The sequence below is a fragment of the Culex quinquefasciatus genome, chromosome 3 (genome assembly GCF_015732765.1).
Source record: "Culex quinquefasciatus strain JHB chromosome 3, VPISU_Cqui_1.0_pri_paternal, whole genome shotgun sequence".
Lineage (NCBI taxonomy): Eukaryota > Metazoa > Arthropoda > Insecta > Diptera > Culicidae > Culex > Culex quinquefasciatus.
Window position 1 is genome coordinate 161,574,398 of NC_051863.1, and position 13,342 is coordinate 161,587,739.

At 38.8% G+C, this 13,342-nt stretch overlaps 2 protein-coding genes across 2 annotated transcripts; both read left to right on the plus strand.

Moving 5' to 3' along the window:
* The first annotated feature begins 676 nt into the window (after nucleotides 1-676).
* Nucleotides 677-1,217, plus strand: LOC119769857 (cuticle protein 38-like). The gene is made up of 2 exons (XM_038263585.1): nucleotides 677-768; nucleotides 832-1,217. The coding sequence occupies exons 1-2, from the start codon at nucleotides 754-756 to the stop codon at nucleotides 1,120-1,122; spliced, it is 306 nt and encodes a 101-aa protein (XP_038119513.1). The 5' UTR covers nucleotides 677-753; the 3' UTR covers nucleotides 1,123-1,217.
* Nucleotides 1,218-8,020: 6,803 nt separating this feature from the next.
* LOC119769319 (calphotin-like) lies at nucleotides 8,021-9,121 on the plus strand. Its single transcript, XM_038261319.1, has 2 exons — nucleotides 8,021-8,218; nucleotides 8,282-9,121. Exons 1-2 carry the CDS (start codon nucleotides 8,075-8,077, stop codon nucleotides 9,119-9,121), a joined length of 984 nt encoding a protein of 327 aa, XP_038117247.1. The 5' UTR covers nucleotides 8,021-8,074.
* The last annotated feature ends 4,221 nt before the right edge of the window (nucleotides 9,122-13,342 follow it).

Consider the following 13,342-nt stretch of genomic DNA (forward strand, 5'->3'; position numbering starts at 1 on the left):
AAAACTAATAAAATTTACTGAAAAAGTCTTTAATGAATGAAATATTGATTATGTTATTATTTTAAAGAATTGATTTGAGAAAATTGACAAATTTCACGGGATTTCACGGAAATCTTCAAATTTCACGAATTTCACGCTGTCCGCGAAATCGTGAAAATTCACTAACCCTAATAATCATGTTTCTACGATTTTCCCTGTATTCCATTTCCGGTCACCCTACGTGACATTCGTACAACAGCATAAACATTTCCACAGCATTATTGACGATCCACCGCAGATAACTATCGACGACATAACTGAGCGATGAACCACCGAGCTTATTGTCCATCACACCGATCATTGGTCGTCACCAGCGTTGAGGCCAACGTCCAATTAATTCAAGTTCCGTCGTCGCGGTACACACGCGCCGGTTTGACCGCCAAAGCTCTTTCGGGGCCAACCCGGGCACGTGTCTTCTCTTTCTCCTATAATCGTGAAACCGCACAGAATTAATACCTGGCGCACGCAAAGTGTGCCGCAATGTAAACAAGTTCAATCGTTTCATTTAGTTGCGGGTGGGTTCGTGGAAAATATTCAAAATATTTGCTCTTGAAGGACTTTTGTATGAAGGTATGCTGGAAGGGGGAGTAATGGTCAAGAACTGTCTTGTTTTAACTATAAAAATTGAAGATTTTGAAACATGAGGCATCAGTTCATCGCTTCATATCAATCAATCAACAGTTTGTTCAAAGCTTCCAAACAACTCTTAACAACATGTTTGCCAAAATCGTAAGTTTTTAAAGAAGAACGGTTGTGAACAAAATCTATAATTCTTCAATTTTCTTCAAACAGCTTCTCATTGCCGCTGCCCTGGCCATCGTCGGAGTGCAGGGAAAGCCCGGCGTGTTGGCCCCGGTGGCCTACTCGGCACCACTGGTGGCCGCCGCCCCAGCCGTTGTGACCGCCCAGAGTTCGCAGTACATCGCCCGGAACTACAACGGAATTGCGCCGGTGGCCTACACCGCTGCTCCGCTGGCTTACAGTGCCCCTCTGACGGCTGCTTACAGTGCCCCGCTGGCTTACAGCACTCCGTTCGCTTACAGTTCTCCACTTGCGGCCTACACCGCTCCGGTTCTGCTGTGAGGAATTTGAGTAGTTTAAAACACGCTGGTCAACATTGTGATATGAAATAGCTGCGATTTCGGGAAACTCTAAATAAAAACAAAAACAGATTTAAAATATGATTTTAATTATTGACACTTCCATCAAAATATCATATCGATGACTGGGATAAATTTAGTCTGCATTCTGTACAAGCAAGTAAATGTTAGGAAAACTGTATTTGATGATTGAATGAAATACCATCTGCAAAATTTGATAACTTATTGCCCATAAGAATAACCTATTTAAGATTCCAAGAGTTTTATTTGAAAAGGTCCTGAAACATAAGAAATCCCAAGCTTATAGGACCTTTAAAAACAGTCTAGAATTCTTTTTTTCAGGTTCTTCGTTATTTCCTTGCTACTTTTAAGCATTGAATACAAATGCGTCAAACGTTCATTATTCAAAAATAATATTCAAGCTAACACGTGCATCCCGTCCGAATGTTTGCTGTTTCCAAAAACTAAATCATCGAACACGTGCACTTCTTTAGATTGTACGGATTCCTTCCTTTGATGCTGCCAACCGATCGTTGGCGTCAAATTTCCAATTTCCCAAAGCATAAGTTGTTTCAAGAAGTTCCATGGAAAATTCATCCTTGCTCTCCAAACGACACTCATTTCTCCACGGAAAATTTCCGTTCATTTTCCCCTGATGTTCCTCTCTCACTCTCATTCTCTAAAATCGGCGCACATTTCCTCTCTTGCTGTCCTAGTTTCGACCTGCAGGATATTAGCATTTTCGGCTTCGTCTGGCCTGGATTCCCAACCCGCGGCGATGCTGTGCCGTTCCAGTGACGTCATTGCCCCTCCCCCTGGCCAACGTTTGCCATACAGCATCCCGAAAAAAAGGGGCACAACCCGGAAGTCCGAAGGCGACCAGGCGCCAAGCTGCATTCCAATCTGCATCCCACTGGCACTGGAGAAGCGCTATGTGTGTTGCGGGTGAGACCTCGGCGGTCAATGCACTTGGCTTCGCTCGAGTACATAGAGTTCTGCTATGTTTTCTCGATTATGTATTGAGGGCTTGCGTCATCGATACTGTGGTAGTAATCGACAACTGGGATGCACTTTTTATGCAGCATCATTTTATGCATTCCAGATTATTCAATGCATTTTATATAGCTCACGATACCACGTGGAATGAGTTTCCAAGAGGGCAACGATTCCTTGAGATATGGAAATCAAATTCATGGGAATTTGTGGCGATGCTGAATTTCATTGCTTCTTCTCAGTTGGTACTAAGAAATGTCAAGAAACGATTTTCTCACGTTCTCTTACAAGAAAATGGAAACAATTCAACTGCAATAATAAGCATCAAAAAAATTTATCATTTCTGAATAATATAAGCCGATTATAAACTTTGCTTTCATCATAAAACCCCACCTAATCCATCAACACATAATTGTGGCCTTCCTAATACGTATCGTGACTTGGTTGCAAACATCTAACTTAATGGCTCACCGGAAAGGTAATTTGACTCCCTATCTGATGGTATAAAATAAACTCAGACGGAGCAAGAAGTTTTTTATCAGCATATAGCAATGTCACCGTTGGAGACTTTATACATTTAATTTAGAACCGGATTCTCCAATTAAATACAACCCGAATTTGCGTCATTCGGTGTATACTTAAATCTTTTTTTTTCAATTTAATTTATCTTTACATATACTTTACTTTGCCTTATTTACTGGTTTTAAGGCCTCTGCAATTGTTCTCTTCTGACTATACATGTAAAAATATTTTTGAATTTTTTTTTTCTAAATTTTAAGCGTTTGAATAACTTTTATACCGCTTAGAACTTATTTGTTTTTTTTTTTTTAGTACTAACTACAATCTGTAAACATATTACGAGACAATTTTTTTAAATATTATAGACATTTTACCACTTTTGTGGCATTCATGTCTTACAATTTTAATCCATTAAAAAGTTTGGTCATCGGTCATCGCTTAAATTTACGAGTTATTAAAATTATAGAGAAAAAAGAAGTATTTATTCCGTTTTCGTCTTCAAAAATTCCAGTTCTTATTTAAAAAAAACTATAACTAAGGAGCATTCGGGTCGACACTGCTAAAAGTTATTATGTGATCTGATAAAAAAGTTTTCAAACATAGACTTTGGAACAGACACGGTCAATCCGCCATTTTATGTTTTTATACTGAAACAGCCAAGAGTTATGTTTTTTTTTTGCCTTCCTCACCTCAATGAGGAAAGCACGGACGAACGGACATGACACCAGGAACGAATTTTCTTCAAATTTCTGAAGCAAACTATCACTTGCGCCATCTACATTCATGTTGTTGAAGTAGCATCGCGCGATCACGCTTGATTTCTCAAAATGACTTATGCAATAATTAATTAAAACATTTAGCATTGGTATGGTGTTAGTAACAGATATTTTGACATTAAGTTTGTCCTTATGATTCTATGTAATATCTTGGATACTAAAATTGCCGAAAAATTGATAGAAATTGTATTTCTAATATAAATTCATACGACCATTTTAAAAAGTGCCCACGAATTTGCACCATCACCTGGTTTTGTTTACGTTTTAAACCACGTGGCGGGAATATTTTGACAAAAGCGATCTCGCTTGCACAGGTTTTCGCCAAGAAGAAGTAAAAGAAAACCTGCTTCACTTTTTGAAACCCCGTGTCATGTCCGTTCGTCCGTGAGGAAAGGCTATAAAATCACTCGAACAATAAGCTTCTCAATCGGACCTCCTAGACCCACGTTCATGTGTACATATCGATTCAGAATCAAATTCTGAGCAAATGACTGTGTGTGTGGTTGAATGTTGATCAAAATAATTGCACTCGATTAGCTCGGCAGTGGCTTAAGGGGTTACATACATGCAGAAAATCACAAATTTCATATTATTGAAAATTTATTATATCCGCCAAAATCATGATTTTCAATCACTCTTGAAAGTTTCATGAAGGTATTTCATGATATAACTGAGTAACAGACGATTTAAGCTCAACATTTTGCCATGTGCAAAACGAACTGTCAAACTTTCTGGGTGTTCTTCTCGAAACACCAAGTTGATTTACGGGTGCCACGATATCTCGAGATGGGATGAATTGAATTGGCTAAAATTTGGAGTGAAGACTCTCAAGACATACTCCGTGTGCATGACGAAGCCCGATTCTTAAATTTTGCTTTTTTAAAAAATACAAAAATCCTAAACGGTCCGTTTATTCTATGAAAAACACAAAAATATCTTTATCATTTTTTTAAACATTTTGTTTGAAAATCGGCCTTCAGCAGTGTTGAGATATCGTGGCACCCGTTTTTTTAAACTGCTAACTTCAAATAGCTCTATCTCGGCAATGATACATCCAAATGTCTATTTTTTTTGTTATGATGAAAATGTATATTTTAATGCCCTGAAAACAGATATTAAAAAAGTTGGAGTGTGTGCTCATACCAACCTCTGACTTTTTTGCCGATTTACATGTATGTAACCCCTTAACAGATTTTGTCCGTTTTGGTCTTATTCGATCCGTCTTAGGGCCCCATAAGTCACTATCTATAAATGGTGATGTTTAGTTAAGTACTTCAAAAATATGCTTAAAAACGATTTTGACTAAAGTCCGGAATATTGTAAAAAAGGGTGGTTTTTGTAAGAAAACCCACCATGTTGTACATTTTTTAAAGACCTTTGCAACGAGCCCAAGTTATTGAAGATCTGACAACCCTATCAAAAGTTATAAGCACTTAAGTGATAGTTATGCACTTTGCTGAGGTCGGATTTCAGATATTTTGATGAAAACGTTGCCCGGATCTATCATACAACCCATCATTGGATAGATAATCAAAAAACCTTTCCAACGATCCTAAAAGATTGAAGATTTGACAACCCCATCTAAAGTTATAAGCACTAGCAGATCTAAGATATTTAGATGAAAACATTGTTCGGAGCTATCATGTGACCCATTGTTGGATGGGCAATCAAAAATCTTTCCGATAAGCCTGCGTAATTGAAAATCTGGCAACCTTATCAAACGTCATGAGTAGAGAAGTCAATAAGATAGAACATTGAAAGATTTAGTATAAGATTTAAGATGAATGTTCTATAAGTTTATACACAGAAAAAAATCAATTCCCGTAATCGTGAATTAAGTTCACGAATGTGAGATCCACGAAGGAATTTATTCATGAGTATGTTGCATTTGCACCATAAACGTGAATATATTCCTTCGTGGTTCTCATAATCGTGAACTGACTTCACGGTTTCGAGGATTAATTTTTTTCTGTGTATGTATATATAAAGTATATGAGGAAGGCGCCAACCAACCGCCGGATTTAGAAATGATTTTTTTACACAATTTTTGCTAAAATTTACCAAAATAAACATTTTTAAGGACTCTAGCATGGTAACCGAAGATAATTTTGAGTTCGACCGGAGAACCTTTTTTGGTTAATGCTCTTTTCAATGGAAATGGAAATTCCATAACAAAAGGTATTTTCAAAACCATTTCTACGAGGTGAATTGAGACTACAATTTGAATAGAAACGGCAGGTTTGGTACACCTCGAAGATTCAAAAAAAAAAATAACTTATGAACCTTACTTTCATCGTTTTCAAACGCAATATGTTCAATAAAGTTAATAAAAAAACAATTGATAAAAAAATCCGCGCCATTGCTCAATTGAGTTAGATGAATATGACGAGTGCTTGAAACATCGAATTTTGCAATGAGCGACCAACTTTTAAAAATTGTTTTCCCCACTTTAATTTGGCGTCCATTTCAACTTAACAACCAAAACAGAGTCAAAAAGTAATTTAATTAATTTTAATAATTTTTAAGTATACTCAAATGAACTTTTCAGCAGTTCAGTGAGTATTTTCTACTACTTGTAGAAAGTTCAATTTCCAATCCGAAATGAGTTTGGGACATATTTCGAAAAAAGTGAAAAATTTCGTGACGTTGCCAGGGGAAAATAATAAAAATTGAAATTACGAGCCAAGGTTATCACATTTCTATAACAAATTTGTTTTAAAGAATAATACACCTGTTTAGTAGTGTTGCCAACAAATATATCTAAGTATTGAAGAAACATTTTTTTTTTTCGAAGAAAAAAAATTGTGGTGCTGTACATAAAAATTTCATAAAAAATTTGACGACTGAAATAGAAAATGTTCCACCCGAATTTACTGAAATAGAAAATGTTCCACCCGAATTTAGTTAATTAAAAGTTTGTCATAAGTTTAAAACATTCCCAATTACGATCTGATCCCACTTAAAAACTTGTTATTCCCCAATAGACACACCAAATCTTTTCCCTTCCCCGAAATCTGTGCCGTTCCCATCGCACTCGAATGCTTGAATCCTTTATTCAATCAGCTCGAAAGTCTAAAGCTCTCCCAAGTGGGTAAAGACCGCTCCAAAAATAGCGCTCTACCCAACCACATGTTTTTGATGAATACTTTATGAAACGAGCAGCAGCAACACTATTAGCCGATCCGAGCCTAAGCAAGCAAGCGAGCAGCAACCAGAAGCAACGTTTTGCCGTGCCGTTTTGGAAATAGAACCCACTCTGGGTGGAACTAATTTCCAAGTGTGGGCAGGTTTTAGCAAAAAGGCAAATGTACCGGGAAATCTTGATTCGGGCTTATTTATGACTTCTTGGAATCGAAAATAAATGCATTAAAATGCAAAACTTAAAGGATACATCCGATTTTCTAAACACGCTCGTGAATATGGTAATGTCTTTTATTTTGTAGATTCGAGCAATTCAGAATAATGAAATATTCTTCGGAATAACGCTTAAACGCTACCTTTCAGCTTCTTCACAAACATCAAACGCTCTGGGGGGAAAACCTTTCTTGCCGTTCTGAAAGTGGTTCGACGCTCCCCCCCAAGACCCGCAAACTACGACCTGCCTGGAAGCTGAGGTTTGCCTTCGCAGGAAAACAACCGAAGCGTGCGGTATGCCAACCCGAACACGAAGTCCTTCTCCGAAAGGAGTGATGAAAACGGATTGGAAAGCAGTAAGACCGACACCAGCAGTGACTTGTGTGTGTGTGTGTTTTTGTGCGAGTTTCTACTTTCCAGCCAGCCAGACTAAAAAGGACGATTTCCACCAGCCAGCAGCAGAAGGCGGAAAAAAGCGTCAGATGAAAATAGAACGTAAAATGCTATTTTTAGCTCGTGGCACAACCGACCTGGTGTGATAAGAATGGTTGTTAGTGTAAGTGTGTTGGTGTGTGTGTATGAGGAAAAATATGATATCCTGGGAAATGATTTTACAGTACATGATGTGGGAATTTTATAGCGGTACAACGTACATTTATATACGGTTTGGTATGTGAGTGCGTAAAAATACAAAAGCCTGTTCAGAGTATACTAAATGGATCAATTTGGCAAGGAAAAAATTCTGGTACTGCAAGCTTGTTAGGCTTAAAAATATGTTTTGAATTCAACGACAGCATTATTTAAGAAGAAAAATGAATATTGTGCATATTAATCAGTGTATTGCATAAGCATTAACACACATATGTTTCCAAAAATATCTTTCCAAGAACCCGAAGATCATCATCCTCACACTTCAAATGTCAATTGTGCGTTTCATCCCTTGTTCTACAAAATCATCCACCCACAACAAATGCGTTTAAGTGCAAAATAGAATTTCCATCCGGTACAGCAAACCCAGCTCACCGAAATAGCCTAAAAGCACTGTTCTGTTCGCCCAAGTAACCGCACTCACCACTTTTGTCGCACACCATCAGCCGTTAGGTTTACGACGGATCAATTACCCGCCCACCCTTCCCACAACCCCGGATTGCCCGTTAGTAGCTTCAACTTGGAGCCACATGCATTAGTATTCCGCGAATTTGAAAAAGCCGCACCGCAACACGGACGATTGGCCAAAAAGAAGGTGTTTGGTGTCGAGGACGCCATCGAAAATGTCCGAAATTTGGCCACGGTATGATTTGCGGTTTAGTGTTATCAATGTTTGGTTTTGGGGGGAGAATTGGCATAAAAAGTGTTTGCAGTGCCAGATTTGGTAGCACTTGTCCATTATCCGATCATTTGGTGATATCTATCAAGCGTAAAATGTTGCTCAAATTGGTAAGTGACACTAGTATTTAAGCTCTTTTTGATTTATATTGACGACACACGTTTTCGTTCCAGATGTTCGCTACCTGCTTGGTGATCGCCGCAGCCGATCCCAAACCACACCTGCTGGCACAACCATCAGCTTATACCTACGGCAGTGCTCCTCTGTTGGCCGCTCCCATAGCCCAGCCCGGTCTCCTCCAAACCGGGTACTCCCACGTGACCGGTCAGAGCGTGGTCCACTCCGCATTAGCCGCGCCGGTAGCACAACTCACTTATGCTGCCGCCGCCCCACTAGCAGCTGCTCCTGCACCGATAGCACCGATCGCTGCAGCTGTAGCACCTGCCCTAACATACGCGGCAGCACCAGCTTTCGTTCCGTACCAACAGGCTACCTTCTTCCGCCAAGCTGCCCTACCTGCCGTGGCACCGGTAGCACCAGCTGTACCCGTTGCACCAGCTGTCCCCGCCGTACAAGCTGTCAATGTAGCCCAGGACGTGCAAGTTTCGGCCGTTCCCGTAACCGCAGCTCTTCGCGTCGCACCGGCAGCACCAGCTGCTGTCAACCAAGCGCCCGTTTCGGCTGCCTATCGGGTATCCAGACCATTCATCAACGTCAACCCATCCATTAACGTGGCCCAAGTTCCCGTCACGATAGCGCTGCGTGGACCACGCCCGGTAGCACCAGCTCGCTTGACGGCGGCCGTCCGAGTTGCAGGACCGCCAGCACCAGCCAGACTGACCGCTGTTCGTCCCGTACAAGCGGCACGCCTCGTTGCGGTCAGGGCTCCAGCAGCACGTTACACGGCACCCCGTCTCCGGGCGGCAAGACCTGCAGCACCTCCGGCTCCTCCGGCACCAGCTAGACTGACCGCGACCCCTCATACCGTTTATGGAGTGCCACAGCGCGGTTAAACGAAGCAGGGCGGCGTACATCAATTTGTGTGTGATATTTTGTTAGCAGTTGATGATCGTTTTAGACTTATGAGAACTGTTTTGTTGTAAGTGCAAATTGTTGAAATACACCTGAATGTAACAAGAATAGTGTTTAGTTTTCAACTTTTAGTGCCCTTAGTTACTCTTACATACCCATCTTCGCTGTCGTGCTAACTCGTCGCGCGTGTCTTTTGGGCCAAGTTGAGTTAAGAACGCCATTTTGTGCAGCTCACAATGCCCCTCACCTTTTGACCTTCACAGATCCCCAAAATTCGATTCCAATCTTGAGGTATTCATTTTAAAAACCGAAAAAAAACGTGCATTTTTGTCATTTTTCGTATGAAGGATGTTTCAATGTTGTCGTGCTATCTGGACACACCCTGAAAATTGATGTAAGTGCGACAAATGGCCAAAAAGAATTTCAGATCAGAACGCGTTCGACACAAGTACGCACTACCGTAAACATTTGTAATTATAACTCGGGACTCCAGCAACCAAATTCAACCAAACTTCAGGCCAATTCACAGAATGGTCAATCAAGCAAAACGTGTTTGTTATTGTTTACATTGCAAGCACTTGTGTTTGTTTATTCAAGGAAAAATATTTAAACGCGTTTTTCCCGAAACGTCTAAAAGCGACGTGCGACAAGTTAGCACGACAGAGTCGGCAAGATTCACAGTCAAAAATTCAACTCAATTAAACTTTCAAATTATAATTTTTAAACAATACGATGAGATTTGCCTCATCATAAAATCAAAATCAATGGGATTTTCCTCCAACGTAACCTATCAACGGAAAAAAAACTTATCCAATAAAAAAACTATCATCCTCTTAGTTATATACTGCCACTTCGCGAATGACGCCATAACCGATGCGTTTACACAGAACTAAGTTCAACAACCCAAAACCAGGTCATTCCCAGGCCATCCGTAGCTTGGAGTCCCAAACCGCACCCATTCACAACCAACCTCCCCTCGCAAGAAGCGGTTAGGCTCGCCGAACCCTACCGGAATGCGCCAAGCCCCACAAAAAGTCCTTGTCCTGATTCCCGGCCGCCGGGCAGGAGGGCTGCTGCTGCAGGTCCCAGGAGCATCGATGACGCAATTCACCACGGAAAGCTTGCATTTCATTCAAACTTGCGAAGCCAGCAGCTGCGTAGTAACACGATCGGCATTCGGAAGCTTTCGTCATAGTTGGGGCGCAACTATACACGCAGACATGTAAAAGAGAGCTTTTCCGAAGCAAAAAAAAACTCTCTCATTCTGAGAAAAGCGCAGCCCGAGCAGACGGAAATAACTTGGGAAGGTCAGTTTTTGATATTGTGAGAAGATCGAAATATATTATTGGGATGATCGGATTAGTTGATAAAAAAACAAAAATCAAAAACAAAGATTTGTTCGACGAATAACTTAAACTGTTATTATGTTGTTATTCCAATAACAAACCAATAACACAGAAGAAATCATGAAGGAATAACAAAATTTGTTATTTTGTACGGAGAGGTGGAGCAGCATAATAACAAATAATGTTATTGAACTGGTATGTCTCCATAACACAAAAAAGTTATTATTTTGGTTTATTTGTAATTAGCAAATAAACCTACAGTTGCCATAACTCCTCTGTACTAGTCAGGGCTGCAGAGTCGGGTCCCTCCAAGCGACTTTGAATCCATACTTTGAAGACAACTCCGACTTTGGATGCAGGATATGACGTCAACGCCGACTTCAGCTCTCCAAAAATACCCGACTTCACAGATTCCGACTCCAAGTAAAAGTTGCTGAAAACTAGCTGAATTCGGTGCCGTCTCCGAGGTCTCACTCCAACTCGAACTTCAACGTCAGCTCCGACTTCCTGGCTCTGTGAAAATTATAACAATTTTTGTTATTCACATTTCAAAAATTCTCAATAGATAAATCAATTCCCTTAGGAAATATAACAAAATTAAAAAAAAAAATCAACTTTCAAAAGTTAATTTTATCGGATTAATTTTAGCTTAAAAACCCCATTTCATAATCAAATAGATGACCACGATGAAATTGGTCAAAATTAATCATAGTTCTAGCCAATTTTAGCAAAGTCTCTTAGGGGGATCAACCTTCAAAATTTTAACTTTTTAGAATAATTTAAGCTTAAGGACCCTATTTCATGGCCACAATAATGACCCCGACGAAATTGGTCAAAATTATCCCAAAGATCTAAACATAGAGCAATTCCAGCTCAAATCAGGAATTTTTCTGATACTTTTGTACCCGACCCTCTCCGATTTCAATGAAACTTTGTAGACATGTTATCCTAGGCCTATATAAGCCATTTTTGTGCATATGGAGCAAATAGTACTCGAGAATAACATTTGAGAAGGGCGTAAGGTATTTAAATATTTTTGTATTCTGTAATTTAAAAATTACTGTATCTCGAAGCCGTTGCATCGTCAAAAAGTGGTCAAAGACAAACTTGTAGGAAAAATTGGGCTTTCTGAAAAATACACTGAAACCACATCCTTGATTTTTAGGTCTAAAACTTAAATTTGAAGGTGATGTCACGATTTTTTTTTCGTTCAGAATTTTTGAGGAAATAGCCTAAAATGTTACTAAAAGACTGACGAAAAATGCAGGATGGTATGTCTCTCCTAAAAAATACAAAAATCATTTACTAAAACTGTTTTTTTGAAAAGTGGTCTAAACGTCAAAATTTTTAAAAACCGATAGAAGGAATCGATTCTCCAGACAATTTTACATAAAAGTCTCCGTATTGACCATTGTCCTATGTCCAATCCTTGGGAAGATACAGCGGTTTAAAAAATAAAAATGTTGAAAAAACGGTATTTGTGGTGGTTTTTGACAATTTCTATATGACAGACTTGGTTTTTCAGTCCCGTAAATATTTTTAACGGAAAGCTCGTCCAATTTCCCATAAGTTTGCTTTTGACAGCATTTCAACTGGATGTAAGGGCTTACAGATATAAGCTTAATTACATTGCTTATAACTGAAAATAGAATATTTTTTTCAGTGTGGTAGAAACCAGGATAGTAAATTTGATAACGTAAATAGAAAAACGATATAAATCAAAAAGCTGTCAAAGGCAAACTTATGGGAAATTGGACGAGTTTTCCGGTAAAAATATTTACGAGACTGAAAAACCAAGTCTGTCATATAGAAAATGCCAAAACCACAAAAAATCCCGTTTTTTCAACATTTTTATTTTTAAAACCGCTGTATCTTCCCAAGAATTGGACATAGGACAATGGTCAATATGGAGACTTTTATGTAAAATTATCTGGGAAATCGATTCCCAATACCGGTTTTAAAAAAATTTCGACGTTTAGACCACTTTTCAAAAAAAACAGTTTTAGTAAATGATTTTTTATATTTTTTTAGGAGAGACATACCATCCTGCATTTTTCGTCAGTCTTTTGGTAACATCTTAGACTATTTCCTCAAAAATTTTGAACGAAAAAAATCGTGAAAACACCTTTAAATTTAAGTTTTAGACCTAAAATTCAAAAAATCTCATAGATGTGGCGTGTGTTTTTGTTTCAGTGTATTTTTTTCAGAAAGCCCGTCCAATTTCCTACAAGTTTGTCTTTGACCACTTTTTGATACGACGCAACGGCTTCGAGATACAGTAATTTTTAAATTACAGAATACAAAAATATTTAAATTCCTTACGCCCTTCTCAAATGTTATTCTCGAGTACTATTGGCTCCATATACACAAAAATGACTTATACAGGCCTAGGATAACATGTCTACAAATAACATGTCTACAAAGTACAAAAGTACCAGAAAAAATCCTGATTTGAGCTGGAATTGCTCCATATTTAACAAATGAAAATAACAGATTGTGTTATGGACACTTAGAAACTTTTCCATTTGTTCGATTTATGGTAATTTTATTTCTTAGTCAGAATACCAAACGAATAACAAATCTTGTTATTAGGAGAGTTTTTGAAATGTATAACATTTCCTCTTATTAGCGTGTTATTAAAAATTTTCAATATAATATCTCTTCAATACCAAATCTTGTTATTTTATCAGAAACTGTTATTATTTTTTCTTCTTGAAGTTGAAGTTCAGGATAATAGAATAACACTTTTTGTTATTTCAACAGGATTTGTTATTGAAATATTATTAATTTTGTTATAACCGTCTGCCCGGGAGGCTGTTTGCCAAGAGAGGGAAACAACGAACTGACCTCCGTGGG